This window comes from Astatotilapia calliptera, chromosome 1 (assembly GCF_900246225.1).
Source record: "Astatotilapia calliptera chromosome 1, fAstCal1.2, whole genome shotgun sequence".
NCBI classification, from domain to species: domain Eukaryota; kingdom Metazoa; phylum Chordata; class Actinopteri; order Cichliformes; family Cichlidae; genus Astatotilapia; species Astatotilapia calliptera.
Genome location: NC_039302.1, coordinates 32,281,655 through 32,307,255, shown reverse-complemented (window position 1 = coordinate 32,307,255; position 25,601 = coordinate 32,281,655). Strand labels below are relative to the sequence as shown.

General features: G+C 39.5%; 1 protein-coding gene across 5 annotated transcripts in view; it reads left to right on the top strand.

Moving 5' to 3' along the window:
• ntrk3b (neurotrophic tyrosine kinase, receptor, type 3b) overlaps positions 1–25,601 on the top strand; it is a 236,105-nt gene that overhangs the window by 135,992 nt on the left and 74,512 nt on the right. For 4 of the 5 annotated variants that reach the window (XM_026174777.1, XM_026174796.1, XM_026174770.1 and 1 more), the window contains one exon: positions 1,277–1,379. In XM_026174777.1, the coding sequence (XP_026030562.1) occupies positions 1,277–1,379 (103 nt within the window). The remainder of the gene's footprint in view (positions 1–1,276; positions 1,380–25,601) is intronic. The other variant, XM_026174786.1, reaches the window with a different exon arrangement.

The following is a 25,601-nucleotide window of genomic DNA, read 5'->3' as shown; positions in this document are numbered from 1 at the left end:
TTTTCATTAAAGCTTGACGTTATGCATATTGATGATGAGACTACTTTGAGTGAGGGGTGGGTGCCAACTAAGCCACTAGTTATAGGCAGCGCCTCCGCTAGTGTTTGTGGCGTTGCTCCCTTTACGAGTATTTGTATTGCATATTGTTGTCTGACAGACATAATGGCTTGGAACACAGTTAATTGTACTAAAAGCCCGTCTATGCTCCAGTTTTGATGAGTGAAATTACAGCATTCTCTTTGCATATTAATATGTACTAATTAGAATGTATCCGTGTGATGTACCCAGAAATACTATGGATGCACCAGGCTACCAAGCTTACCCATACTGGGCAATAGTTTATCATATCACTCTCACCTATGTGGTCACTTCTGGCCAAAGGGTTTCATAGCCAAACAGTGTTGCACACTGGCACACAGTTTCCGTACTTAAATTATCCAACAGTGTTCAGATAAATACATATTTATATGCAGTATAACATGAGTTTCATTTTGGTTCTGTGTCAGTGTCGCTATATACCTTTTGTCTACCTAATAACATTATATTGGATTCAACACAACTCTTTGTGGGATTATTTTGACTACAGATAACAGTGTTGGGCTACCTCAATATTGAAATTGCCATACAAAAACTACAGTATCTGTATGTGCATTTTAATTAACAAATTATTAAGTTTCAAAAATTCTAGTTCTGTTTAAAATGGCATAATATGAATAAACATGGATTAATTGACCTTGAGTTAAATTGCTTAACCAGACTGTAAACTGTGAGTAATGTCAGATTTTCACTGTAAAATACAAAATGCAATCATCAAACAATTACTTTTTAAAAAAAATGAAAGATCCAGAGCAGCAAAAATCAAATATTGTGTGTGGTTCTCATCATCACCTGTAGGTGACGATAAACCCATAAAAAGAAGTTGTGTGCTGCATTTTTAAACATCCTGGTTTATTCAGTTTAAATCAAAAATAACAGGTTTTGATGAGGAGGATAAGCAGGATTTTCCAAAGCAGCAGCAGTCACTTAGAGTCACATCATACAGTAAGTCTGGCTGTAGATGAGAATCGTATTTAAATTACATTCTGTCAACCAGAACACATCACAAACAGGACAGATTTTAACTTTCTTCCACACTGGTGTAATCTACAAGAAAGCAGTTGTCAAAATCTAGTCCCTTAAACTCTGCTTAAGGTGATCAGAAATTTGGAAGGGATTATGATGTGAACACATTCCTCTGATGGCTGCGTGAATCTGACACAGCATCTCATTTCTGCAGGTTTCCATTGCTGTGGGTTTGGCGGGCTTTGCTTGCGTCCTCCTCCTAGTCCTTTTTGTTCTCATCAACAAATACGGCCGGCGCTCCAAATTCGGTATGAAAGGTAAGTCTACACAGATAGTGAGACAAGCAGATCGTCAGGCAGACGGTTAGCTTTGTTTTTCGCCTTTCTGGCAGTTGCATCATTGTGCAGAATCCATTCCTCCAGCTAATCTTCTCTTCAGTATGTTTGTTCGCTAGAAAATGTACATGTGCGGCTACTGTAGAAGTCCTACTTTTTACTGCATGTTTACTGAACCACTGCTGCTCTTTAGTCATATCCTCAAGAGAACTCAATTAGAATAATAATGCTTTTTTGTCCCTTTGGAATCGGATATAAATTGTCTTTGTGACTGTTTTGTGTTGCTGTATGCAACATGTAACTGGGTGCTATCCATAAATGTCTGTGCATAAAGACAAATCAATATCTGTGCTAGAGGAGAGTACACTTGCCATCGTGATACTGTGCATAGGCCTTATACAAATAGGTGAAAAATTAAAAAACAAAAACAAACATGAATCGTCTTAATAAAGTGCTGCCAGAACAGCTTCAGTGCTTCTCCTGATTGAGCCTTCAGGACTATACTGGAGGGACTGAACATAATTCTTCTGAAAGGATATCCTCTCATTTGGTGTTTTGATGACAGTAGAGGAGAGAGCCGTCTAACACATGGTCCAGAATCTCCCACAGGAGTTCAGCTGGGTTGAGGTCTCGTGACAGGGAATGCTGTAGCGTATGAGTCACATCATTTTCATCAACAGCATTGTCATCCTGGAAAAGACCTCTCCCATTAGAATAGAAATGTTTCATCACCCTGAACAACTTTGTAATGACCCTTCCTTCTAACAAGACAAGTGGGCCCAGGGCATGCAACCAAAATGCCCCCATGGAAACCACCACAGGGCTCAAGCATTTGAGTTTTTCCCATAATTTGAGACCCGTCTGTATATTCGCTGCATGCTATGTAGGGCGATCACAGAAGGGATCATGAATTAATTAATGGACTTGGGGCTGTCGATCATGATGAGGAATTCAATAGGATTAATGTGGCTTTTGTGCATGCTGAGCTTTCACTTTGGTTCAGCTCCAGGTTTGCTTATCTCTTCAGCGTTGGCGTCGTAGAAGAGGAAAAAGGCGCCTTAGTGATGATCTAGGCGTATAGAGCAGTTCGGAGAGGAGAGGAGGGGGCGGCAGTGGCTCAGGTCCCGCTGGTCCAGGTTCAAGCGTTGACATGCCCAGGAGCCAACCACATCTCCTGACCAGTTTATGGGCTGAGCATTTGCATGTGTTTGGTGGTTTGTGGTGGGTTGTTTTTGTGGATGACTCAGAACAGACACAATTCCTGAGTCACTTTATGACAAGGTGTGCAGATTCTATATCCAGATTTTTTTCGTTTCTGTCAGCTTCTAGCACTTGTCCCTTTTCCTTCTTTAATCCAAATATTTTCTAATTGCATACAATCATGACCCGCACCTCAGACCATGCATGTTCTTCATATGCACTGTAAGTACAGTGTATAGTGTAAGTAGCATTAGCTACTTCCACCTTTTAATTAAGCACTTTACAGGATTAGAGTTCGTTACCTACCTCGGTAAAGAACTCTCTGCTGCAATTATTTGGAGGATGCCAATTATTGCACTGGCCTAAAGCTGGCTCTAATCAAGGATGAGTCTCAGAGTTAATGAGGCTTTATAGACATGTTTGTAATGTCATAGGGACTTTTTATTTTTATTTCTAGCTTTCCTAACAAATAGGTTTATGGAATAAAAGCAAAAGCAATAGTTTTTTTTATGCAGCATGACAGCAGTTGGACCTTCTGCATTTGTCTATACGAGATAAGATTTCATTGACGCTACAGCTGCTTGTTAAAGAAGCTTCTGCTTTACTATAACTTTCTCATGTCTTTATTCAGTAGGTGGAAATGTATTTTACACCCAGCAGACCTGTGTGATATTTATTTACGCCCCCAAGTATGAGTTGCTATTGTCATTTTTTATTTGATTCACAACTTAATATATGCAGCATCAGAAAATCAATATAAATCTGAGTGGAGAACTCACTGCCAGAGATCTGGTTTCCAATGTTACCTTTATTTTATACCTACTATCTATTGAAAGGAGAGGCAGTGCTTCATGTTGTTGTCAACACTTAGAGGTTAGTGTGTCTCGATGCTCAACTCTTTGCAAAAGGTTGCTCAAATTCAGTTTTAGTCCTTTCCAAGGAGAAGCGGAAAGGTAATTCTTGATGGGAAGGTACAACTTCAGCTCAGGGGTTGTTTTTTTTTTCTTTAAATCACTAAGTGCCATGCAGTTCTCCATCAACACTTACTGCTTCATGCCGTATGTTAAGATTCCCCCGCTTTGCTCCAAGACACATTTCTCAACAATTTCTGTTCAGACACTTGAAAAGCATTTCTCATAGATTTTTCTCTTGTCAGAATGTTTCCTAGAGTAATTTAAGTTTAGCTGCCTCATTCAAGATAACAAATAGTTTTATAAATGACTGTAATAGTGAGGGGGAAATGAGCACTTTGAAGCTTGAGCAAATCACCAAGTTGAACCATTAGCATTGCTGAAATATACTAGTCTCTTGCATAAATGTCAGCACCATGTAAGGATGTGTAGATGTCAGTTCCTGTATCTGGTACTGTGCTGTACCGTGCTCATTTGTTTGTTCTTATATTTACTTTCGTTTCACTTTAAAACATTAACTGGCTACCTGGTGGGGCAGGTAGGTGGACAAGGCGCAGTATTGTGGAAATATGTGTATGTGTATTTATGTAAGATATCTGAAAACACAGCAGGCGTGCAATGAAACAGTAGTTACCAGCTTTGCAGCCAATACTGCAGAGATAAGAGAAAATGTCTAGAGACAACCCAGTGCTGCTTTTCCACAGTGCCATTTGTAGATGATTCAGGATTCTGTTGCCTTGTCAGCATATTGGAGCCATAATGGAGATTCCCAGTCATCAACACATCACAGAAAGAGGACTAACAAAGCTGTAAAACTGACAAAAGCTCATAAACATTACAAGTGACATAGCAATGCCAGCCAAGTCTCTCTTATCAGCTTAGCTATGCAGTGTATTGATGAGGACTTCAGGGTTCAGCAGGTGAGTTTGATGATGTGCTTCAGCACCGAAAACATTCAAGGTCATGAGTGTGAATGCAATAGCAAAATTGTGCATATTTATTTTGCTACAGTCAGGAAGTGAGGAAAAACCGATGAAATATCTGTGGAAAAAAAGCTTTTGATAAAATAGCAGTGCAGCGCAACAGAGAAAAAAGCTTTTTGCCACCTGCATTTTTTTCCACAGTTAATTTGAGCATTCACTATAACTCCAACATATATATACGCAACGCTGATGTAGTTCAGTGGAAATAAGAGATACTACTATACTGTACGACTTAAAGATAGGTGATGTCAGTGTGGACTCTTTCAAGACGTCATGCTGCTTTGTAATAAAGCCCCTGATGTGACCACATTGTGTGTATTTTCCCCTCCCACACTTGTTCTGAAGAATCAGCTGGAAGGCTTGAAGAAGTCATTACCTTTGGATGGAGCCATAATGGATTTTAGCTCCACTAAATCACTGTGGCTCTTTTGGTAGTTGGAGTTTGATCACTGACCGTTTCTGGGCATCCAATAAAAAAGTTTATTTTTTTCCTTTTTATTTGTTTTGTGTGTGTGTGTGTGTGTGTGTGTGTGTGTGTGTGTGTGTGTGTGTGTGTGTGTGTGTGTGTGTGTGTGTGTGTGTGTGTGAGAGAACTGCAGTCAGTTGATTTGCTGGTATGTCAAGGTTTAACGCCAGATCAGTCCCCTGGCTGCCCTGCATATACAGCTCTGACTGATACACAGCTGTTTGGTTTATGTGGTTGTAATCGTGGTTATATGAAAGACACACGTGCGTGTGTGTGTGTGTGCGTGCGTGCATATCTACTCATACTGTAGATAACCTGTTGCTTTAATCAATATGTTGTCAACTCACCTCCCAGCTAAAACATCTTGCAGCCTAAGCATCAGCCTCATCTTTCAAATTGTGACTCACACCAGTGGGCTTTGAAGTGTCTTTCACGCAGATTTTTGTCAGCAGGGAATCAATAATGCTTCTTTAGAAAAAGACACTCAGCATGTCAGTAATAAGTATTGAGCTCCCCTGTCATCTTTTCTTATGTTCTGGGGGGAATTACCCCACCCCTGCTGCTGGAAATGCAGCCAATATACAACAAAATGTATATCATTTTGTCACCTTCCCAGTCTTTTCAATAAAACCTTGTGAGTCGTAAAGAAGGAATGCAGTAGACTGGCCCTGTTAAACTGGCTGCAGAACCATGAAACTTTGCAAATTAAACTCAAGTAAAAATATTTTTGCATCTAACATTGATCCCAGTAGTTAAACCTGGGTTGGGGATTCGTTAACAAGGTTAAAAATTCAAAAAATCCATTATTGTGAATAGCCTTCATATGCTCCTTCTTGTGTTCTCACTCAAATTTTTTGTCGTCATTACAACATATCCAGTTTTGAATTTTCTAAATCAAGTAGATTCAAGCCAATTCCGAGGGTCCCGGCGGACTTTGGGAATCGATGCCTCATTCTGCTGCACATATCCGAGCTCATCCACAATAGCTGCTGGCAGTTGCTATGTGTTTACACAATGAGAAAATGATACAGGCACTATTTCTGGCCGCATTTCACTACAGAGTTTTGATTGGAAACATACAGTGAAGGAACAAACATGTCAGGGGAACGTGACAAATGATGAGTGAGGTGTTTATACATCAGCACTGCAGAGACTAATGTTTCATAATAAACTATGAGAAACTTGTTCAGTCTGCTATTTTTAGTTTATCACCTACAGTGCACTCACATAGCTTTATATACACCTTTTTGTTATTTGTCATATCGACAGAACAAAGTGATTTTCGTTTTGTTTACCACTCACAACCATCTTGTTTTCCTGTTTCACCTTACAGGTTCAAAATTTCTACTACAACACAGTCACTTTATGCTTTTATTTAGTTTTTATTGTACAGTAACTTTTATTTTTAGCAATTAGGTCCATTTGATGTTAGGCATCTCAATTTAACACTTAACATACTAGAGCATATAGTATATTTAAATTTTAGGAAAAGCTTCATTATTATTGTTATTATTATTATTGTAATTTAATTGAAACATGTAGACTTCAGTTATTCTATATTGATTATACATAAATTATATCCAAGATATAAATAGAGTCTGAAGGAAGAGTGAAGAGATACACAATCCAAGGTGCTTAAGGTCCAGTCTGAAGTTTCTGTAGTCTGTGACAATTTGAGGTGCCATCTGCTGGTGTTGTTGGTGGTGGGTCCGCTGTGTTTTATCAAGCCCAGAGTCAACAGAGCTATCTCACAGGAGAGGCAGGTTTGGATGCTTCATGCAGATTTACTTTTCCAACAGGACTTAGCACCTGCCCACCGCGCCTAAACTACTACCTAATGGTTTGCTCACTATATCATTACTGTGCATGACTAGCCAGGCAACTCGTCTGGCCTTAACCCTACAGAGAATCTATGGGCTATTGTCAAAGCGAAGATGAGACACACCTGATCCAAAACACCACTGTGAACACAACCTGGGCTTCAACACCTCAGGAGTATCAGAATGTGATTGCCTTCGTGTCACAAAACTGATGCAGTAACTGCCAGTAAAGAAGCCCCAATCAAGTATTAACTATGTGAAATGAATACTTTTAAGAAGCTAGAGTTTCTATGCTGCAAATCCTTTTTGAAATATCCTAATCAGAGATACTGAACTTTACATTTTTATTAGCTATAATCCAAAGCAAAAATATTTGCCTTTATAGTTGAGGAATAGATTTATCTGAAAGTTTACCTTTTGAATAAAAAAAATACAATATTCAGATTCTTTACTGGTATATTGCACATTTAGTAAAAAGCAAAGAAGTTTGAGAAACACAGCAGCTTTAAAGCACTATAGGTACACATCAACACCCTGGTTAAGAAAGCCCGTCAGCGTCTCTTCTTCCTCAGAAGACTTAGAGACTTCCATCTGCCACTGAAGGTGCTCAAGAACTTCTACTCCTGCACCATCGAGAGCGTCCTGACGTCAAACATCTGCACCTGGTTTGGGAACAGCACCAAGCAGGACAGACGAGATCTGCAAAGGGTGGTGCGCTCGGCAGAACGCATCATTCAATCAGAGCTCCCTGACCTGCTGTCCATCTACACCAAGCGGTGCAAGTCCAAAGCTAGGAAGATTATGATGGACCTCTCCCATCCCAACAATGGACTCTTCTCACTGTTGAGGTCTGGGAAGCGCTTCCGCTCCCTTAAGGCCAAAACAGAGAGAATGAGGAGGAGCTTCTTCCCCCAGGCTATTCGGGGCCTGAACCAGGTGTAGGACTGGACTCTCCCAAACACGTCACTATAAGACTGGACTCTCACACACGTCACCACACGCACCACCACACATTTCCTATAATCCTATAATTCCTAAAATTTATAATCCTTATCTTTATAATCTCTTCTGCTATTTGCACATTCTTTACTGTAAATTCCTAAGTTAATTTGTAAATTTTTGTAGTAAATTGTAAATATTGTAAAACTTCTGTCATTTAATGGTCGGGCATTGTACAGCTACAAGCATTTCACCCCCATGTCATACTGTGTATGGTTGTGTGTGTGTGTGTGTGTGTGACAAATAAAATTTGAATTTGAAAGGTACGTGCACCAGTACTAGTTTATGTTGCTGAACTTGTAGACTTTTCTCTGTCCATAATTCAACAAAGTAACCTTGAAGCCATGAATTCACACTGCTCTGGCCCCTTGTCGTGGTCATCAGAAACATTGAGAAGTTGGTTTTGGCTTTTGCAAATTCTATGTAAATAACCTTTGGTTTGCACTGGACCTGGTTTGACGCCCAGAGTTGCAGCGTATTGGCAGCACCCACCATCTTAGATTGAAGTGATCAGGAGCAACTTCGGTTTCCGTTTCTTGGCTAAGTGCATTTCAGCACATAGTGAGGCTGGAGCTTGAACAGGGATTGAACATCCTGCAATTAGTGGACAGCTAGATCTATTACTCGAGCCATGATTGCCTTCACATAGGTGTGGCATAAATGGCGCTAACAAGGAAGGTAAATTAAATTTACTATACAGTGACAGCATCCTGTTAGGGTCTTATTAATGTAACTCCCTAACCACAAACACAGTGGAGCTACGTGTGTGGGGAAGGTCACTGTCTATTCCTTTCACAGAAGCTGCAAAGGTTCAAGACAGAGGCTCAGGAGAGCAGCAGGCAAGCTAACCATCAATCATGGCTGTCAATCATTGCAATCATCAACCACTGGCTTCAGCCTCCAGCTATGGAAGATGCCACTTGGTATAGATACTAAAACGAGACTTGAATATGTAACTATAGTTGTGTGAATTGTGACTGTCAGATGTTATGTCGAGACATCAAAATGATCAGTGGTGTGGGTGGTCAGGGATGGGATGTTGCTGATGTTGGCTGTCAGGAAATGTTTTTTCTGAATCTGTGAAGCATGCATATTCTAAAAAAATCATGGTGTTAATTTGACCTCCACAAACTGGATGAATTCCAGGTCACACCATACATCAGCATGACTGACCCGCCAATTCACTCCCCCGCTGGCATGCTGTCATGCTGAGCTTAATGTTTCAGTTTGCACACCTTACTTTACTCTGCTGCTCTTCTTTCTGTTTTAAGGAGCGTGTTAACTCCTTCCTTTCTCTCTTACACCCACACTTTATCGTGATGACAACGTATGTTCCTGGCAACTAATTTGCTAGTTGCTTAAACAAGAGAAAAAATGAGACTAGTCGACTTGTCTAAAGGACAAAAAACCCTCCGAAATCTTTTAAAACTGAGACTTTAAATAGATGAAATTAAACATAAAATGCAATCAAATTAATATTTGTGTGTATTTTATGAACTATATAAAACCGTCAGTAATGTTTTAAATGATGCAAGAATGTGCTGCACTTTCCACTGTTTGTAATGTTGCAAATGCACACGGTGTCAGATTAGTTTGCAGAGTTTTCCTAACATTAGCAACAGCTCCAGAGAACATGTATGCGGTTGTATATTAATATAAGAAGAATAATGCATTCAGAACATTTCTGGCACCAACTAGCAAAGGCAGCAGCATGTGAACGTTTAGTCGACTAGTCATGCATATTCCTAACGACAACTGGACTGAAGACTTCATGTGTATATTTAATTTTAGCCTATTTTACAAATGCATTTATCAGTGATTTACGGTCATGCTGCTGATGTTATGAAAGCGTCCAGTGCTTGGGCACAGTTAGTGATCACACCAGATGCTAGTTATCCTCAAATTCTCAGCCATGCCTGAACATGACACACAGAGATCACAGCAGTCAAAAGAGCTGGACTTGGTAAACTCTGAGAGATATTTTATTTTGGTTGCATGAGATTATTTGCTCTTTTCTAAAGCTTGTGGGATCATATTGATTTTTTAAACTGCCTCCAAAATGAATGTTTTGGGTTCAGACATTCAGACAAAACAAGCAATAAATCTCTTGGAAACTGTGATTTCTCACAGTTTACTGATATTTGTTTAGCCAGAGGTTCATTGATAAGTTGACAAAGTGACTCCGATCTAGAGTAAAAGCAGGTGGTAATTACAGAATTTTTGGTTTTGGTTTTTAGTAACTGTCCTCTTTCATTCAAAGTTATATGATTAACACAAGGCCAGCCACTTAAGACGAGCAACATACTACAGTTTCTGGATAAACTACCTCTGTTAATATAAAGCTATTGTAAATGATGTCCTAAACGAATGACTGTCCCATCAATGCTGAAAAAACAAGACGTCCGAGTGACATGAAGCATAACTAGTGGGAACGGGCAGCTTGCTGCCTCTGAATCAGTCAGTAACAGTCTCCGCATGTAAGCAAATTTAGCTGTTCAGTTAGCACTGCTACTCACAGTGTTCAGATAGTATTTCAGTCATTATCTCATTGTGGAAACTAAACCTGTGACATTTTTCAGACTTTTTACCCGTCCGCTCTCTAAACAGTTTTCAGGGTTTTTAGATGGGCAGATAGACAAGTACATAAATCACAGAGACGCCCGCGAACTCACTGACTTGCATACCGACACTGAAGTACACACATTCACACACAAACCATACCCCGCGGCCTGCCAGCCTCTGTGATCCACACGTGTGTGTCAGGGTGACTTACCCTCCTCTCCGCTACATTACCTGAACCAGGCCTGGGGATGATCAACCCACCCACCCACACACACACACACACACACACATAGATAGAGAAGTATTTACTGCATCACTGCCTCACTCGGCCTCCAGTGACCAGATTGAGCTCTGCTGCTAAGCACTGAGACATGCCCGTCTAAAGACAGATAGACACTCTGTGTGTCTGTGAGGAAAACAACTTTCAATTAAAAGTTCTTTACTTGTCTTCCTAAACATTAAAGGGACTTAAATGGACCATTTTTCTTTCAAATTTAATGAACAGCACTGCAAAGTAGCTACATACATTTACTCCAGCAAACTTTATTCCTGCATTTGCTTTGTAGTTTCAATCTTCTCTTAATTTCAGAGGGATTTTTTTTCTTTAGTCCATTTCATGGCCAGCTATTCATCAGATAAAAATTTAAAGAGATTAAAATCTTTTACATAGAGAGATCAAATGTTTCATCACTTTAATACACAAGTCAAATCTGATAATGTGTGATCATATAAATATACTAACAAACTTACACTAACAAAAAAAACATTTTTTTGTTAATGTATTTGTTGAAGTATCACACTAATGGAACTATAAGGTTAAAAAAAAAACACCATGCTGTATGGATAAGTTTACAAACAATTACGGGAAAATGATTTTCAATATTAATTATGTAACTTGGCTTATTTCATGTTTAGTGTTGGAAGCTAATATTAGAAATCAATAGAATGTGCATGGAGTCACTTTAATTAAAGGTCAGAAAATAGAGCAAGGGCAATCATATAAATATATTGCGACCATAATCAATGAAAAACTGAATTTTGATGAGAATTGCAAATCGGTCTACAAAGGGTCACCAGCTCCTTTACTGCCTTAGGAAACTTGTTCTTTCCCACACTGACCGTTTGTCTGTTTTATCTTTTTGTTTAGTGGAGTGGTTCGGTCAGACCTCTATCACAGAGAAAAACTCACGAAATCAGATACTGGGATGGTCCAGTCATCTGATAGGTGAGTCACAGTCCTGTTTAGCCTCCCTGTACTCTAAACAGGTACAAAGGTTTATTCATTCTTAATTATGGTTCCCATCCTCTACGGGGTCAATTTCAGCTTCTTCCTCGGGATGGAGGTTTCTAGTTCCAAGATGCAGAAGAAAGTGTTATAAAAAACAGCTTTGTTCCTGCTGCCGTCACTAAACTTAATAAGAACTGCTTTTTGATTTGATTCATCTTATCTAATTACCAAATATGTGTCGTCGCGTTTAAATAGGTGTGTGTGTGTGTGTTTTGTAAAGGGATGCCAAATGCAATCCTTTCTCTGTAAAGCAAATTTACCTACGCGTATAAAATAAAGAAACCTTGAACCTTAAGTTTAAAACATTTTAAACGATTTTAACCTTTATGTATGCTACTCCCAGCAGGTCTCAACACCAACTTCCATAAACTGATGGATGCAGCTGAAGGGCTTTTACACAGGGCTTTTGCAGCTGGAGAATCCCATATTTTAGGGGCTAAATCACTATTTACAGGTTGATTTAGTTTGTCCATGGTTGCTGTACATCTGAAAACCACTTTGGACCCCTGCCTCTACCCAAGCATATCATTTCAGGCTCCTTCTGACTAAATCACTGTCACGTCTATTGTCAATTATGCTGGCTCCGTTCTGTGCTCAGATCTTTCTTCTCTTTTTCCTGCAATATGATACCCAAGTGAAAGAGAGGATAGAAAGCCCCTAAAACAGAGCAATACTGTCAAATATAAATTACTGCAGATGGAAATGACAATATTTTTGTTATTTATTCTTTGTGTCTGTTGTACACGTTGCATTGGAAATGTTTTTGCAGATTGACTATAGTAGCAAGTATAAGCAGTGTGAAATCCATAGGAACAGTTTCTGTGCATATCTTCCATCTTCATTTAGGTTTTCACATTTAAGACATCAAGTCACATATAAAAAGAAACCTCAGCATCATCTACCAAACACAATGAAACGGATCACTAACCGCGTGTCTGCTGCACAAACTGTGTTTACCCTTTGCTCAGTTGGTACAGCACCTAATTGGCTGTAATTCATTCTTGTGAACACATGCGACAGATGGGGACTGCTAAGAAAATAACAACAGACCCACCAGGAAGAGCTCCTTTCCCTCATTTTCTTCCTTTTATACATCTCGTCCTAGAAAAGAAGGACATTTTTAGGAAGTAACGTTAATCTCACCGTCATCTCTGCCGTCATATTGTTGCTGCTGATGCATGCCACAGATTGCCAGAGCTTTTAGTTAAACCCTAAAAGGAATTGGATGCTGCCTGCCACCTCTCAGCCACAGCATGATCTCACATGTCCTTCTTTAGTTCTTTTTGCACCTTGAATGGAAAATGAAAAACAAAAAAAGGGCTGTTTATTTATTTATTTCATTTAAAAGTTGCATGAGAACCTTCCTAAGGAGTTTGGCTGTGGTTCTGTGGATATTGAGTGCCAGGGTGGCCCGAGGTTGTTGCTGTGGAAATGCTGTTCCTCATACAAATAGGATTTCTATTTTTTGCAGGGTTATTTATTTTGGATTTTCAGCACTAGACTTCTAATAGCTAAGTGCCTCATGTCCTTATGATGTCTTTCTGTGGAGATGGTCACTGCTTTGCTGTGCCATGCATTATAACCCCAAGTAAAAGGCAAGGCTTGCAGAGTGGTCTCGTTGAATGCTTTCATTGGGTGTTTGGAAGCTTCTTCCCTTTTAAGTCTTTGCCATCAATAGTTCAGAAGGCTGTCTTCAGTCTTCTGAGTTTAACAGTAGCTTAATATAGCATTTTTAAAATGTCAGAGTATTGCAGAATACAGCTGTAGGAGTAGAAGAAGGCTTTCTGAGTTGCTGCACCAATTTAGATTGATCCCCAAGAGGAATTGTTCCATAAATGTCATGTTTGCGCCTCTTTTTCAGCCATATGATGGTAGAAGAACTAACTGTGTATGAGGTTAAAGCGTTTTGCTTTACAAAAGAATGAAAATTTGCGAGTTACAGTAAAAAGCGAGCTGTCGGTCTTTTCTCGATAACTTGTATTGATTGAAAAAAAGTTCCAAAATAAAGGTAATCCAGTGATGTAACAACAGCACGTGCTGGACATTGTTTTTGGGTGAAGGACGTCCTTCTTGGTTTTCCAGCAAGGTAAATTTGTGTACAACAGTTAGTAACAAAATACAGGTTAATGGTGAAAGAAAAACAAAATGTAATAATAAAAATTATTATATTTATTATAATAAAAATCACAGGCATGTGTGCACACGCTTGTGCACACGCAAAAGCGCACCAAAACAAATACTATTCATTGACAGATACATCAGCCTGTAGATGATAGTCCATATGACGTGTGAGTCTGCAGGAACAGGACACCTTTCAATTCTTCTCTGAGGACCCCCATAAAAAAACAAAAAAGAAATTGTCACAGACAATTGACCTCGAACTCTGGAGGCCATTTCTTCTTACTGACCTAACTTATCAACACTCTATGGGCAGCAATACACGTGGGTAATGGTGACACTGCTAGCAAGAGAGGCTATGGGAGTGAGATAATTAAATCCACTGTGCAACAAATGAGACCAAATGTACACACACACACACACATTAAGAGTTATGTTTAAATAATGAGTAACTGGTAATTGTGTAGCAGACATTGTGTGGCTGTCTGTTCACATCCATTTGTTGTCATTACTGCAATAATGTGTCTTGCTTTGTAAGAGAACTTCTGAGTGGACTAGACAGTATTTTTTAGTGTTTTTTCTCAAAATGAGACATTTAGTGTCAGTCTAAACAGTGCACATCAACAGTGCTTTTGTTCCAATATCAATTAAGTAATTTGTCTTTATGTCAATAGAATGCCAAATAGTCTTTTAATTTTCACACCTATTTTTTTAAACCTGGGCTTAGCGTCACATTTCTATAAATGCATCCCGCTCAGCACACCCACATCCTGTTCTCAGCCATTTCCCGTTGGCCATATTTCCTTTTAGGGTTTTTATTTGTAAGAGAATTCTGATCGTATAACAAGTAACCATAAATACATTTATTTCTGCTTTGAACTTTAATTCAACCTCCCAAACATACAGCACATCCCTCATCCTGGAAGGCTCTGCTGATGATTAGTGTGCTCATTTTTTTCTGCAGTTTACATGGGGCCTTGAAATAGACTCTTGCGGTATTGTGCTGATGAGTTTCTTCCAAGATAATGAACATTAAGGGACTGATTCTCACTAGACAACCCTCTTGGAGTACAGCAAAGTCAGCTTGGACAGCATTTTCCATGTCTTATAACTCAGAACAGACTGTTCCCTGTTGACTGCAAAGTGTTGGTAAGGGTTATTTCAAAGTGCTGCCCTTATTGTTACCATTAAAAAAGACAGGTTACTGGCAGTTTCCAGCTAACGTTATATATGATAGCCTAGCCCAAATTTTAGTGTGTTCCCTTCAATGCAGCAAGTTGGAACAACAGCTCAGCTACAAACAGAATGGAGAGACTGTAACCTGTGGTGTAACCTGCAGTGTAAAACTATCCCAAACAGCAGGCTGAATGAAGAGGTGTTGCTCAGTCATAAACCTCCAGCCAGTGGAGCTCAGCATCCCAGCCCTTTGTTCCCCTCGGGAAACCTTTGGCATGACTCCAGTTTGGATTTTCTACATACGGATGCTTTTCTCATTATACTGCACAAGAGAGCATCCACTCAAAGGTGGGAAGGTGATTTAAGGGGTCTGCATGGATATTCCTGCCTAATTTTTTAAAAAAGAAAGAAAGAAAAGCAAAATCAAAAGCAGGGTCACAGTACTGAAGAAGAGAAAGCGGCTGTGAAGGTTTTTAGCCCCCACTGTAAGCAATAGTTAATTCAGTGTGAATTTTAGCCACCGGCCCAGGAAACAGATCATATTATGTAACAACCAAATGTAGGGTGCCGCATGCTCACTCCCACGCTGGACAGGATTGTGAGTCTTATATTCTGACAAATATAAAATAGCAGCTCTTGGATGGCAATTAATTTCTTTGCTAAAATAAAGATGATGTGACAATATGTGACAGCTTTATATAGTTAAATAGGTAAGAGTGACAAAACATGTAAATATTGCACTCTTGGTTTGGTATACTGAGAAGAGAAGACCTATTATTTAAACTTAAATTCCTAGTATATGCGTTTAATGGTGTAATATGTATTATCTAGGGGTATAAATGTCCTAAATATAACAGCCTTATGCACACTATTCTTGACAGTATAAATAAAGTCAATATCTTTGTTCTGTTACAGAGAACTGTAAATTTATATGTAAGCTTTAGCAAAAGAACATGTCTGTGAAAGTTCATTTCTAAACTGTGATCTGAACTTTTGTCTTCTCAAAGGTCTGTGACATATGAGTGAGAGCTGTGTGACTGCGTTTAAAGTCAGAGCATTTCAAGTTTTACAACATTGTTAAATAATCAGTTTTTCTAAATAAGGATTAACGCTGTCTTACCTCATCTACAGTCCCAGACTGATCCAAAAATGAAATCATGGTTACCTCTCCTTACTTAATCGGGAATTCAACGTATGATGTGTGGCTTAAGATCAGCTTGTCAGGAAAGGCAACTAAAGCTCCCATCGTTACCTTCTCTAGTTGTTCTGCTGTTATATTTGTGTTATAGTTGCAGACTATTTTGCCAAGTGGCAACAATGATGAACTGTATATTTTAATTACTCAAAAAATATTTTTCACTTAAAAACCATCACATTTGCAATTAAGAAGCTTCAAAAGGAAAAAACGTTGTCCTGTCCTATACAAGACTGAGGATTGTATGTCCATTATTGAGCTCCTTGTACTGTATAATTTTCTATTCATAAGACTCAGCTTGCAACACATACTTAAAAATTAAGTATTAATCCATTTGGGTGCAGAAAGGGTCACTTTCACAACTAATTCATAGAGTGGGATGAGCACAGATGCCTTTTCAATTCAATTTAAAACTCAGTGAAATCACTTCATTGTGTGAGCTTTGAAAAGGAGTTTCCTCACCTTAAATCCTTTAACATACAGTGCATGCTCTACACTAGTGGAGAGCAGTAAATAAATTAGGTTTGCACTAAACACACACTAAGAAAGGTCAATTAAAAAAATTCAATAGATCAATTAAAAGATAGAAATCCCCCTCCAGATGGTGTTGACAAGCCTACAGTACTGTAACCCTATCCACTGTGCTCCTCCGAACTATCGAACTCAAAGAAGTTATTCTCCCCTTTCCCCTCATGTGTTCTTTGCAACATTTTTATCACAGCAGCATCTGTTGTGTAAATTGTGGGACCAAACTACTTATACTTAATCTATAGGCATTAGCCATGAGTAACAATGTCCAGTCTTTTAATTTGGCCACACTTGAAGGAGAAATAAGAAACATATTAAGAATAATGGCACAAAACGATTTACTTGGTATCCATTTGGAGTGCCAGAGCAATGGGTCTCAGTACTTGTAAATCACATTTTTCTGTTTTGTGGAGTACTGTCTGTAGATTAGTGGGCAAAACAGCCATCAATGTAAAATGAAATCTACAACAAAATTAATGATATAGAAAGACAGTTGGTCTGAAGCAGCTGTATATAAAGAAAGCCGTAATTTCCGTAATTATTCCATGTCCTCTTAGTGCCTTGCCTGCAAGCTTATCAGCATAAAAAGCCAAATATTTGTATGCCTTTGATTGTTTCATCTTTCTTTATCAGACCAAATAAAACTGACAGGTAGTACTATTGAGAGCTAAAGAAAGCCTTCTTCTTTTTTTGCTTTCTGTTTCAGGCCACTCATATATGCAAGACAACACTTTGTGCATGTCACGCTCTTACCTTGAGTAAACAACATCACTGGCATACAACTCATCCAGCACCTCCGTTAGCCTGGAGTCATCCCGGTCATGCTGCCTTCCTCATGTTAAATATAGCCCTGTCTTTCCATCAGTTGCTCTTTCACTATCCCTATATATTCCATCAGGACTTGTTCCCATTAGCCTCTCATAGTTTGCATTAACACACCTTTGGGACTGCCAGACCTGCGTGTTATAGATAGAAAACAAGGCTCCATCTTTTATAAGGGTGGTTAAAGTTTTAGGTCTGGAGAGTAATTGTTGTGTAATCATGAGTAAGGGATTAATAATTCATAGAAGCATGCAGACACACACACACCTACACATGCAGATACACACAGCGAATCTCCTCCAATCTCTGTCTGCGTCTCACTGTCTCTGTGTCTTCTTGCTCTCTTTTTCCTCTATTTGCATCTCTCTCCCTGCACTTTTCTCTCCGTATGTCTCTCTATCTCCTTCTCTCTTTCCTCACTAATGGAGTTAGTGGGCGCCGAGGATTAAACAATTAAAACAAAATTCATTTGAATGAATTAAAGAGCAGGGAGCTGCAGCAGTAGACACTTCTGAGGCAAGACGAATTACCTTGCATGGCTGGTTTAGCAGCATTTTACTGTGGCCCTGTCCTTCCTCATTTACCCGAGTATTAACCCGTGGAAAAGCATTGTTAGTACACAGTGATGCAAAATAGATAGAGGTGCATGTAAGGGAGGAAACTAACTTTTCTGAATGGGTAGCATAAAGCTGTAACCCATTAGCCTGCAAAGACCGAAGAATGCATTACCTTCTTGCATCTCCTTGCTTTTCCCAGTCTAGTTCGAGCAACAGGAGATGCACAACATTTGCAGCCTGGGTTACGAAAGACTTCAGATGCTGTTAAGGAAATGCCAAGGCCATCTCATCTTCTCTGAGAGAGTGTGAAATGAAGATGGAGAATGTGTCACTCTGCGATGAGAGGTCATTACCTGCTTCTCAAAGGCAGCAGATTATGTCAATTTTACAGGTCACAGTCTTCTGGGCCACAGCATTTTTTTTACCCCCTTTGTCTCTGTGACACCTTAACGCCTGGTAATGAGTCCAGAAGTGTCTGGAGTTGAAATGTGCATTAAGGGCTGTGATGCTCAGGAAAAGCAGATAAATGGGTGTTGCCGGCATTGATTAGGTGTAGCCAGATGGCATCGGGATGAAGCTTCTTGTGCTCAGAGTAACTATTACAATGGCAATGTCTCCCCTGGCAGACAGTCGCTTTATTTGTTTAGAGGTGCAATAATGACTGAATACGCTGTCGGTTGTACATCTTGATAGCTCAGTATCATGATTTGCTGATTCCCAACACCTGACCTCTAGTGTACTGAGCTCATGTATTCTGGTGCAACTGAGCCACGTAATCGTACAGTGAGTTAGCCAGTTAGTCCTTTGACAGGATTCAAGTGAACTCACTGAGATTTTTACATTTTGTGCAATTACTAAGCTGAAAGAAATTTAGCAATTTAGTCAGTCTCAAAGGTGAGGGGCTTCTCAGAGGTTTCTGTTGACACAAAAAGAAAATCTGTTTTTGGAGCGCAATTGTGCCTTTGTTTCTGTGTGGCATAACCTCCATTATATATAAAGAAATTGCACAAAAATTTTGATTTTCAAAAACCAACATAGCCTTGTCCAAAATGTCTATAGCCTTTTTCAGAAATGCTTCATTCTGGCAGATTGTTGTTCAAAGCATCCTTAATAAAAAATTTTCTAATGCAAGTAGCATATCCTGTCCTGGATGAGTACTTCGTTTTTGCAGTTTAATCTGCTACTGTTTGTGGAACGTGTTATTATCATTTTCCATTTACTTTTTGATGTCGCTCTAGCAAAATATGTAGATGACTTCAATCCTCCACACAGTGTTACAGTTTTCAAATTCAGAGTTTATAGTGCAAGTAATTTGGACCGTTGATGTGGCTTTGATTCGATTTTACTTGATTTTCACTTGATTTTTACATTTCAAATAAACGTTGCAGTGCCTCAGGATGTGATTGCCTCTTAATCAGGCACGTTCTAACTCAGCCTTGTGCTGCCACCTTGCTAACAGTATATTCTTGCTGCTCCTGCTACTTTGTCAATCTTTTTGAATGCTACATCAAGTTTGGGCATGTACGCCTGGTCACCAAAATATGACAAAAACGCATGAATGCACTTGCATCCTTTTACATGAAAAAGGAGCCTTTTGTGTGTTTTGTCGAAATGATCTGTGACTGGAATGTGTATCTCCTCTGTTAAAGCCGCATCTGAGAAAAGAAAACATCTTGAACGTCTTTCTCTTCCATAATTTGAAGTGCTTTTGAAAACCTTCTGAAAATGACGCTGTAATTTTTCACTGAAGCTGTGATACTGCGTTTTAGCTCCTTAGAAAACTGACTTTATTTCTTTGTTTGGGCTTCGTGGCAGTTAACTGGCAGGATGGCAGAGAGATAAACTCCATGTAGCCCATGGGAGCACAGTGATGATGAGCTAAACAAACAAGCTAACAAGCTAACAGTGCTACAGCACAAAGGAGTCAGTTGAACACAGCATGTTCTTTAACCATGGGGAGGAAAGAGAGGTGAAGGAGGAGGAAAAATGTTGAACAAAGCACGGGAAACAGGGAGGTGAGAGTGAGGGGAGGGAGGTGTTAAGGGATTTCTGACAGGCTGGCTCAGCTGTGTTTTAGCTAATGGGTGAACTGGCTACTCTGCTGACTCTCCTCTGTGACTGTGGAGATCAACATTTCACTGTAGTAGGTTCAATTATTTTTACCCAGAGGCAGCTGAGTTGTCTCTAAAACAAATCTCCACAGTCCCGACAGATGTAAGGTCAACTCTGGGTTTAAACAGCCAAGAACATTATGAATATCATTACAAAAATATACGAGCAAGGAAAATTGAGTTTAAGGTAAGAACAGCATGAGTCTAGCTTTATTGTCTCACTATAGTAACAATGAAAGTGACATCATATCAAAGGCATAATTTGCTGATATGCTCATTTATTCATATTATGTCTAAAGAATGATACATATGGTCTGTTTCAGTGTAAAGATTTGTTGAGGAGCGTGTGTGTGTGTGTGTGTACTGGTGAGCACTTGATTTATTACCACCTCCAATGACTGCATGCTGATTTAAGAGCATCTTCATTGCAATAGGCACTTTCTGGGTCATGTGAGAGTTGGCATCCTTTAGATTTATATATCAACCCCTCACACACCATATACACACCCGTGTGAGCACATTTGTATGGAAAAGCGTAATATACATGAGGACACAAAAAGAGAAAAGAAGGATATAGGAGGTAGTTTGTATGTGTTTGCTTGTGTGTGTGTTTTGCCTACCTTTGTGCTGTCAACAGTAAAGCCCAGTTGAAGCCTATTTCCACTGAGAGAAGGCCAGCAATATGTTTTGGACCAATGCTGCAGCTAAGATAAGATCCACGGTACTGCAGTCACAATCTGATCCTGCTGCTGTGCCAGAGGGCAAAATCCAATTTCCTCCACGCTGCAGGGGGAAAAAAGCAAAACGAGAAAAGCAAAAACAGTTTTTTAATCAATGATTAATATTTTGCAGGAGAATACTACTTAGCTTTTACATATTGTAGTAACACAACGTACAGCAGCTAATATTTTGTGTACTCTCAGTGGGGTTTTTTTTTTTTTTTTTTTTTTTTAGAAGAATAATTGTCTGGCACATCTTTAACCTGAGCCTTTGTCTCTCCCTGGCCTTCTTCCACCAGGCCATGTTTGCCTTCTCGCAACATGACATTTGGAGCGCAAATTGTCTGGCCTTTCAGAAGGCTGGACTGTCTAGCTCATACTGACAAGACACACAAAACAGTCTCTCAGATAACTGCTCCGTCCTCAATTATTAGGCTTCTTTGAACTGATTGTTCCCTGCACTGCACGTCTGTCATCTGCAGGAGATAAGCAGCGCAACTCACAGCGCAGCTACAACTTGGCTTGTTGATTTGCCACCAGACTTTGTCACTGTGTCACTCTGGGTGGTGAGAAACACTTGCTCATAGGTCAGCATGAGACCGTCAGACCCAAGCATCAGAACGTATTCAGGTCACGTAGGCACGACGGTGTTGTTAGGCTTGGGACTCTTCTGCAAATGTCTGCATGAGGTGGTAGTGAAACCAAAACAGAAGAATGCAAGAGCAGTAGTGTAAAGAATAAATTCAAATGTGTTTGTCTTGCCTAATTATAGAATGTCCAACTTTCCAACCTGGGGGCTTTTCATGCTTCATGTTGATTGATTTTCGGAGGAGGCCCCGCCCCCCTGTCCGTGCACCATGTCTGATTAAAGGTGAGCCAGTGGGTGTAGTGCAGCAATATACTGTAAATATCTGGTTCTTGTGAGAAGTTACATTTTTACAGAAATGCACGTGCTGTGTAAAAAAAAGGCAAATAAAGGCATTTTAATTTTAAGAAAGATGGGAAGATTTAATGTAGACATGACACTTCAGTGTTTTCTTTTGTTGAGTCAGTGCTTTCATTTTCTATGATTTGCTGGTTTGGTAGTCTTAAGGCTTTTGCACACAGAGTACGCTATAAACAAATAACGCAATATCCAAAAATGTTCAAATCCAAACTTGTTTCATTTATATACACACCAAAAGTATTGCGTTTTGCAAAATATTTGTCACTACACACTAGGGGAAAAAAAAGAAGTCGACCTCAGCTTGTCCTGATGTTTTCAAACAAGAAGAGGAAGAAACAGATTCTGGGTTCATCCAAATCTCAAGAGAATTTTATGGTTCGGTTCAGTAGTTGAAGCTGGATTATACTCACTTATGTACATATTTTGGGATGTCAGTGGGGCAGTTTGAGCTCTTGTTGGCAGAGCTGAGACCACATCTGAGGAGGCAGAGAAATTATTTCAGGGACCCAGTTAATCCACGGCACTGTCTAGCTGTGTGTCTGTGGTAAAATAATTGTTCTTCTATTTTCATGTCATTGTATAGTCAGTACCAGTGCACGTTTTGAGCTACAAGTGCGCTTGTTGCCAAATACGGTGGTGTGATTGGTCAGTTTATTAGTGAAAAATTGAGCTCTAGTGGGAAAAATGCTGCAAATTCATTCTGCGAAATTAAAAGTCCAAAAGTTATTTTTATCACACAAATTTTAAATGTCCAAACTAGAAAAACTGTTAAAGTAAGATTAGTGATGTCCCCCTTTGTGGCATTCAGCATCAGTCTGAAGTGAGTGTCCTTTCAAGCACGCAATCTATAATTTTGGATGCTCAGGAAAATCAGGGAGTGTACTGCTGATTTGGGAAATCAGCAGTTTCCGACAGTCCAGTGTCCAGTGTGCATTATACAATGCCCCATATGTATGTGTAAAACCTAACTCTGTGTTTTGGACTACTTGAGGACATTAAAGTTTTACCCTGCTCTTCATTATTTTGTGGTGTTACTGATTATGTTAAGATTGCCTGTATCTTGTGTGTACTTTCTTCCCAGTGTGTGGTGCCGTTCCAAGATGCTTTAAGCCAATGTTCTGACTTATTTGATTTAGTGAAGTTTGTATTCCAGTAACCTCTTCCAAACTTCTTACCCCCAGTGGTGTTATGTTCGCTAAACAGTAGTAGTTTTCTGTTTTTACACTGAACATTAAACATGCAGTTTGGAAATACAAAGAAGACAACATAACTAATCTGTGTGTGTTTTTGTAAGCCACACACATGTGATACTTTTATTTAATTATGTCATTTTTTTGTTTGGTTGGTTGGGGATTTTGTTTTGATGTTTTGTTTTTTTTGTTTGTTTGTTTGTTTGTTTACCATCTGGGCAGTTTACACTGATGGGCTTGTAGTTCTAAACCCATGTCCAGCATCATTAATTAACTTGGAATCCACAACATTTTTGAAACCAATCTATACGAACGCAGAAAGAGATCACGGAAATATTTGCATTTAGTCATGAAGACGAGATAAAGATGACCTGCTGTAGTTCATACCAAGAATCAGAACGTGGAAAAAAAGATGTAAATGATTTTGGACATGGCAGGGTGGATGGGCTGCTGTGAGTAATTCAGAAACTGCTGATCTACTTCAGCAGTTCAACAGCAGATCTTTCCAAACAACCATTTCTAAAGTTTGTGGAAAATAATCTGAAAACGAGAAAATATCCAGGGAGTGGACTGGACTGGGTTTTGTTCTGTTTTACAAAGCTTGTGTTTTCTTTAGTTTGATACAGTATTTGTAACTGTTGTTTACCTTTGTGTACCCTCAGTTAGGGCTGCTCGATTATGGCAAAAATGATAACCACGATTATTTTCACTGAAATTGAGATCTCAATTATTTGACGATATTTATTTAACAATGTATTGAATAATGACTTTAAAGATTGTCAAAAAATAATATAAAATAGTGTGCAAATACTGATAACAGTGCAAATGTTTGCAATATAAAAAATAAATGAAAAATGTAAACATCTATGTTTAGTGAACTTTGCAGTGTTGCTCTGTGGTGCAGCTACGGCACCGTAGCAAAGTTTACACACTATGTCTGCTTGATCCACGTCTGACTCCGCGAACCCATAATGTTTCCACACCACTGAAGTTTGTTTTACCTCTCTTTTCAACCAACGGCAGTCACTCTCCTCTCCAAATAACTTCTGCTTAGCTTTCCGAGCTTCCCTCGGGTCCTCTTAATCAACGGTCCCCAACTCGCGGGCCTCGGACTGGCACCGGTCCGTGAGTTGTTTGGTACCGGGCCGCGAGAGTTGAGGCTCAGGTGTTTTCAGGGGTTTTATCGGTTTTCAGCGTTATTTTGTTATCGTTTTTATCGTTTACTCGGTTTTCCTTGGTCTTTTCACATGTGTTATGAATAAATCATCTTTTTTTCGGTACTGGTACTAGTTTTATTTTGTTGTATTTATCCGCGACACCTTAAAGACCGGTCCATGAAAATATTGTCGGGCATAAACTGCCAGGTACGTGGCGCAAAAAAGGTTGGGGACCGCTGCTCTTAATTGTTGTGACACGTGTTCAAAATGCAGAGAGGTGCGCTCGATTTGCCACACGGAGCAGCGCGAGAGTAAAGCATGAGGGAGGGGCTAATAATCGGCTCAGTCTTTTTTAATGATCGTTGAAAGCCCAGATCGTAATCGAGATTAAAATTCGATTAATTGAGCAGCCCTACCCTCAGTTTATGAGATATTTGCATCACAACGCAAAAATGATCTATTCATGTCATATTCTTACCTTCCATGCTAACCTACTGCTGATGTCTCAGTCTTGTGTAAAACCCACAATTGTGGCCGGTAGTTTTAAAGCTAAGTGATATAAGCTGCTTCTGCTTACGTCTATCTTACAACAAGTGCAAAATCTTCAACTGATGTCAATAATTTGTGCAGCTTGACAGGCTGTTTGAATCCAGAGTGACAGAGCAAGTTATCAAATATTCTGCAGGCTATAGTTTCATGTTAAGGTAGATTAGACAAACTTGGTCGGCTCACTTATTTCTGTATTATTTGTTGCCAGATACTCTGCAAACAATTCCACATAAATTAAATGAAGAAAAAAACTAATGAGAATTTATATGGTTTCTTGAGGACACAGCCAAGGTGCATCAGTAGTTCATCTAGCATGTGGCCCAGAGAGGCAGCGCTACAGTAGCACCATCTGTATGTAATCCTCTGTTGATTAGCATGTAGCGCTACCGTATTTCTCAGCTAGCCAGCTCCTCTTGTTGCCCCCAGAGTCTTAATCCTTCCTCCGCCTGTTGTGTTTCTGCTCCACTGGGGACCAATCGCGCCAATTCCACTCATCGAGCTTGATAATTAGCGACAATTGTAAAAGTAATTTACAAACTCAAGCGATGCCATTGAGCAAATGGTGCCAATTAACTAGAGATGCTAATGTGGGCAGAAATGCGGAAAAGCAGCATCCGACCTCCATTACAGTGAGAGGAAGAGGGCCAGGAAGCTGTCCTCTGCGTGTCAGGGAGAATTGTCCAGGGAGTAGAGGGGAGGCATTGCACATTGTTCAGCTGGGCTTGTCACTACACTGCAGATTAATCCCACAGTACAAGTATCGTGACCAGGGCAACAACATTTTAATTTACATTTCAGACTATTAGCCGATGCCCTCTTTTAGAGTCGCACTAATATGTTTCAACTCCTACGCTGAAAACATCTCAAGTTGGACTTTTTTTATTTTATTTAAACACAGTTCTTGTCA